The sequence below is a fragment of the Scomber scombrus genome, chromosome 7 (genome assembly GCF_963691925.1).
Source record: "Scomber scombrus chromosome 7, fScoSco1.1, whole genome shotgun sequence".
NCBI lineage: Eukaryota > Metazoa > Chordata > Actinopteri > Scombriformes > Scombridae > Scomber > Scomber scombrus.
The window spans coordinates 32,738,218-32,744,001 of NC_084976.1; the positions used below are offsets into that span (position 1 = coordinate 32,738,218).

At 46.0% G+C, this 5,784-nt stretch overlaps 1 protein-coding gene across 1 annotated transcript; it reads left to right on the forward strand.

Moving 5' to 3' along the window:
- The first annotated feature begins 1,140 nt into the window (after positions 1-1,140).
- LOC133983101 (gonadotropin-releasing hormone II receptor-like) lies at positions 1,141-5,548 on the forward strand. The gene is made up of 3 exons (XM_062422055.1): positions 1,141-1,653; positions 4,364-4,565; positions 5,142-5,548. The coding sequence occupies exons 1-3, from the start codon at positions 1,141-1,143 to the stop codon at positions 5,546-5,548; spliced, it is 1,122 nt and encodes a 373-aa protein (XP_062278039.1).
- The last annotated feature ends 236 nt before the right edge of the window (positions 5,549-5,784 follow it).

Consider the following 5,784-nt stretch of genomic DNA (forward strand, 5'->3'; position numbering starts at 1 on the left):
ACACACACACAATAACACACACACACACACACACATACACACACACACACACACACACACACACATACACATACACACACACACACACACACACACACACACAATAACACACACACACATACACACACACACACACACACAATAACACACACACACACACACACATACACACACACACACACACACACACACATACACACATACACATACACACACACACACACACAATAACACACACACACATACACACACACACACACACACACACAATAAAACACACACACATACACACACACACACACACACACACAATAACACACACACACACACACACACACAATAAAACACACACAATAACAAACACACTCCGGGACAGAAAATCAAAAGTTTCCAGTTTGATGAACGTTGGTTCTTTGAAGTTTAAACAGGAAATGTGAAATATGGCTGCTCAACAGTTTCCTCCTTAGTTTGTTATTGATCCATTAAAGAGTTAATCTGCGTCACTATGACAACCAGAGGAAAGCCACTGTGATACTTCCTTATTAATCATCTTGTGACCCTGTTTGGGGCCGTGACCCTTATGTTGGGAACCACTGCTGTGTGTGTGTGAAGAGGTTTTATTTCTGCTCACTTCCTGTTTGATTGAAGCACAATCACACCTGCTGCACTCTGATTGGCCGCCTGCAGACCACCTGTCTGTCAGTGTGTTTATCTCCCAGCCAGCAGTCCATCAGCTCTTATTGTGACGGGGTCTTCCTGTCTGTCTCAGCGGATGAAAGCCCGGATATAAGCACAAAGAGTCTGAGGCGTTACCATGGTAACTGACTCACAGCGAGAGGAGAGCCGGACACACTAATCAGTGCAGGTTCAATTCACCGATGACCTCGTTAACACATGTTCATGTTCAGCCAATCAGCAGCTAATGATCAGCTTAATGAACCAATCAGAGACTGACATGCAGGTCACTGATGATGTCATCATCTGAATATTTAAATCACGTCTGTGTCGATGTCGTCTGTTCTTCATGCAGCGATGCTAACAGTTTCCCTCTGCCTCCAGTCTTTGTGCTAAGCTAGGCTAATCTGAAGCTGGACCATCACTCATGACATCACTCATGACATCACTCCTCCTCTCTGCAGGATGCCAGGTAATTGGTCCATCCTGACGCTGTCATCATTGGCTCCTCCCAACAGCTCCCAGTTCCCCCCGCTGACGGACTGGGAGGCTCCCAGCTTCACCCGGGCAGCTCAGTTCCGTGTTGGCGCCACCTTGGTGCTCTTCCTGTTTGCCGCCTGCAGTAACCTCGCCCTATTGGCCAGCGTGTGGCGTGGGCGTGGCCGGCGGCTGGCCTCTCACCTGCGTCCGCTGATCCTGAGCCTGGCGTCGGCAGACCTGATGATGACGTTCGTGGTGATGCCTCTGGACGCGGTGTGGAACGTGACGGTGCAGTGGTACGGGGGCGACGCGCTCTGTAAGCTGCTCTGCTTCCTGAAGCTGTTCGCAATGCACGCCTCCGCCTTCATCCTCGTCGTCATCAGCCTCGACCGCCAGCACGCCATCCTGCACCCGCTGGACGCTCTGAGCGCTCACCGCAGGAACCGACGCATGCTGCTGCTGGCCTGGAGCCTCAGCCTGCTGCTCGCATCACCACAGGTAAGCTAACCACAGGTAAATCACTACAGGTACATCACAGGTACATCACAGGTACATCACCACAGGTACATCACTACAGGTACATCACCACAGGTACATCACCTCAGGTACATCATCACAGGTACATCACAGGTACATCACTACAGGTACATCACTACAGGTACATCACTACAGGTACATCACAGGTACATCACTACAGGTACATCACTACAGGTACATCACCACAGGTACACCACAGGTACATCACAGGTACATCATCACAGGTACATCACAGGTACATCACTACAGGTACATCACTACAGGTACATCATCACAGGTACATCACTACAGGTACATCACTACAGGTACATCACTACAGGTACATCACAGGTACATCACAGGTACACCACAGGTACATCACTACAGGTACATCACTACAGGTGTATCACTACAGGTACATCACTACAGGTACATCACTACAGGTACATCACTACAGGTGTATCACTACAGGTACATCACTACAGGTACATCACCACAGGTACATCACTACAGGTACATCACCACAGGTACATCACTACAGGTACATCCCTACAGGTACACCACAGGTACACCACAGGTACATCACAGGTACATCACTACAGGTACATCACCACAGGTACATCACTACAGGTACATCACCACAGGTACATCACTACAGGTACATCACCACAGGTACATCACAGGTACATCACCACAGGTACATCACAGGTACATCACTACAGGTACATCACCTCACATACATCAACTGTATATATACATATATATATATATGCAGGTTTCATGCACATATATTCCGGGTGTCACGATCTCAACCTTTGAAATCAACGGAGGAATCGAAGATGTAGCCCCGCCCCCAAAGTCACGTCCTGCAGGCGAGTCAACATTACGTCCTCTAACCTGCAGCCGGTAAAAACACACCATGGCAACCGCTGATAGAGGAGACACATCACCATGGCAACCGCTGATAGAGGACACACATCACCCAAACTGGAACTGGTTGTCGGTCCGGTGGCGGGGGGGGTTGGTCTAATAAGCAGCAACACAGAGCTATAAGGACGCTGCGCTCTCACACACGCTGCACTGATAGTCACACAAACACACACGCGCGCTGACACTCTCTAGTCCGCTCTCTGCTCGCTGCAGGAGAGATTACGGGAGATTGTATATAATTTATAATTTGCGGGCGTCAGGGAACCGCTATCAATATGCAGGAGAGTTGGGATGTCGGCACTAAGGCAGTAACCAGCGCTATAGGAGTATTAGTAGCACCAGAGATGCTACTGTTAGGACAGTTAACACACTTCATAGTTCAGGCATGTTTATGGACATTAGTTTTAATTTAGTTTTTGTTTTATTGTGAACTTGAATATCATCTAATATGAAGAGTGAACACTGCAGTTACTAAAGGGTCACTATAGATGATTCTGTTTACAGTAAGTTTCTAATTGACTGCTGAAACAAGTTATTGTTACATTATATTGCTAATAGATTATTTAATGTTGACAGTAGGGCCTTAGTGTGGTACATTGCAAACAACTGATGGAGATTATATCACTCATGATTAGTCTAAAAATGGCTCCTGTGCTAAAAGGATTATAAAAAAAGGGTTGAGAATCGACTCGAATCGTGACCTTAAAATCTAAATAAAATCGAATTGAGGATTTGGAGAATTGTGACACTCCTAACATATATACATATATATTATATGTAACCACAGGTAAATATCCCTCAGTGTCTGTATTTAACATGTTGAACATATCACGTGCACCTGTGATGGTTTCTGAGTGTAAATGAGTCACATGTTCAGGTGAATCCTCTGATGTCACATCATGATGATCTGACTGTTTCCCATCAATGAAAGAAGAAGCTTATTCTGTCTGTGGTGAATATAAACGCTGCCTCCTCACAGCTGCTGCAGGTTTCATGCTGCAGAATATTGAACAGCTTCACTGTTTTAATATTAATATTTATGATATGATGATGTGGAAGCTGCTGATCTGAAGGACAAACTGAGGTCAGACTGCAGGAAGTGAACGAATCTGTCACTATGTCTGTTATCAGTTTGTAGCATTTATTATTATTAGTAGTAGTAGTATCATTATTATTATTGTTATTATTATTAGTAGTAGTAGTAGTATCATTATTATTATTGTTATTATTATTATTATTAGTAGTAGTAGTAGTATCATTATTATTATTAATAATTGTATCTTTATAAGTTAATATATAAAGTGAGGTTGTTTCGTAGGTCAGCTCAGCAGCTCTGAAGCTCAGGAACGCTCTGCAGGTAAATCCCTGCAGGAATGTTTGGTTTGGAGATTAAATGTGTGAAGCCTCCTGCTGTTAGCTCAGGCTAACTGATCCCCTTGGTTTCTATAAGGAATGCTAACAACGCTAAGAAGCCAGAACAGATCTGATGTTTTCCAACAGCATCCAATCAGAGGCTGAGATTTACTGACCATTCAACATTATTGATTATCAACCTTCAGTAAGATATAATGTGAACATATAATTATTATATAAACATAATAGTTTTATCAGTTCACATAATTCTGTCATTTTATTTTAAATGTATGAACAGATAACGTGATAGATAACAGCTGATTCGATTCGATTGATTTCATTCACCATAACTTAATAAACACAAACCTGCAGTTTACCTGTCCTCAGGTGAGTCTCTCTCTCTCTGCAGCTGTTTATCTTCCGGGCGATTCGGGCGCAGGGAGTCGACTTCACTCAGTGTGCGACTCACGGCAGCTTCAGCCGCCGCTGGCAGGAAACGCTCTACAACATGTTCCACTTCATCACGCTGTACGTCGTCCCCCTGCTGGTGATGAGCTGCTGCTACAGCCGCATCCTGCTGCACATCAACCGGCAGCACCTGCAGAACAAAGGTAACGCACCTGCAGAACAAAGGTAACACACCTGTAGAACAAAGGTAACACACCTGCAGAACAAAGGTAACACACCTGGAGAACAAAGGTAACACACCTGCAGAACAAAGGTAACACACCAGTAGAACAAAGCTAACACACCTGCAGAACAAAGGTAACACACCTGTAGAACAAAGGTAACACACCTGTAGAACAAAGGTAACACACCTGTAGAACAAAGGTAACACACCTGTAGAACAAAGGTAACACACCTGCAGAACAAAGGTAACACACCTGTAGAACAAAGGTAACACACCTGTAGAACAAAGGTAACACACCTGTAGAACAAAGGTAACACACCTGTAGAACAAAGGTAACACACCTGTAGAACAAAGGTAACACACCTGCAGAACAAAGGTAACACACCTGTAGAACAAAGGTAACACACCTGTAGAACAAAGGTAACACACCTGTAGAACAAAGGTAACACACCTGTAGAACAAAGGTAACACACCTGTAGAACAAAGGTAACACACCTGCAGAACAAAGGTAACACACCTGTAGAACAATGTGACATCACAGCTCCTCCTCTCTCAGCAGGTGAGTCGTACCTGCGGCGCAGCGGCACTGACATCATCCCGAAGGCTCGGATGAAGACTCTGAAGATGACGGTGGTCATCGTTCTGTCCTTCGTGGTGTGCTGGACTCCGTACTACCTGCTGGGCATCTGGTACTGGTTCCAGCCCGACATGCTGCAGGTCACACCTGAGTACGTCCACCACGCGCTCTTCGTGTTCGGGAACCTGAACACCTGCTGTGACCCGGTCATCTACGGCCTCTACACGCCGTCCTTCAGGGCCGACCTGGCCGCCTGCTGCCGCTGGACGAGGAGGGACGCGGACGCCTCGACCCGCTGCGTGGACCGGCTGTCGGCCCGACAGAGTCCACACAGCGGGGAGAACGAGTCGGACCCCCCAAATAATAACCACGCTGCCAGAGACTAACCAGAGGACTGTAATGATGTCACTGTGTGTCTGAGACTGGACCAGCTGCAGGTGGATCAGTCTTCTGTTAATGATTCAGTTTATAAAAGAAGTAAAGGAATGAAAGTGTGTATAATGGAGCTTTTCTACTACACAGTTCCAGCACGGCCCGCCTCACCTCGGTACGGTTCCAGGAACCTTTCCCATTACAAAAAAGTACCTACTCAACGTGAGGCGGGGTCGTCATAGCACGGCTC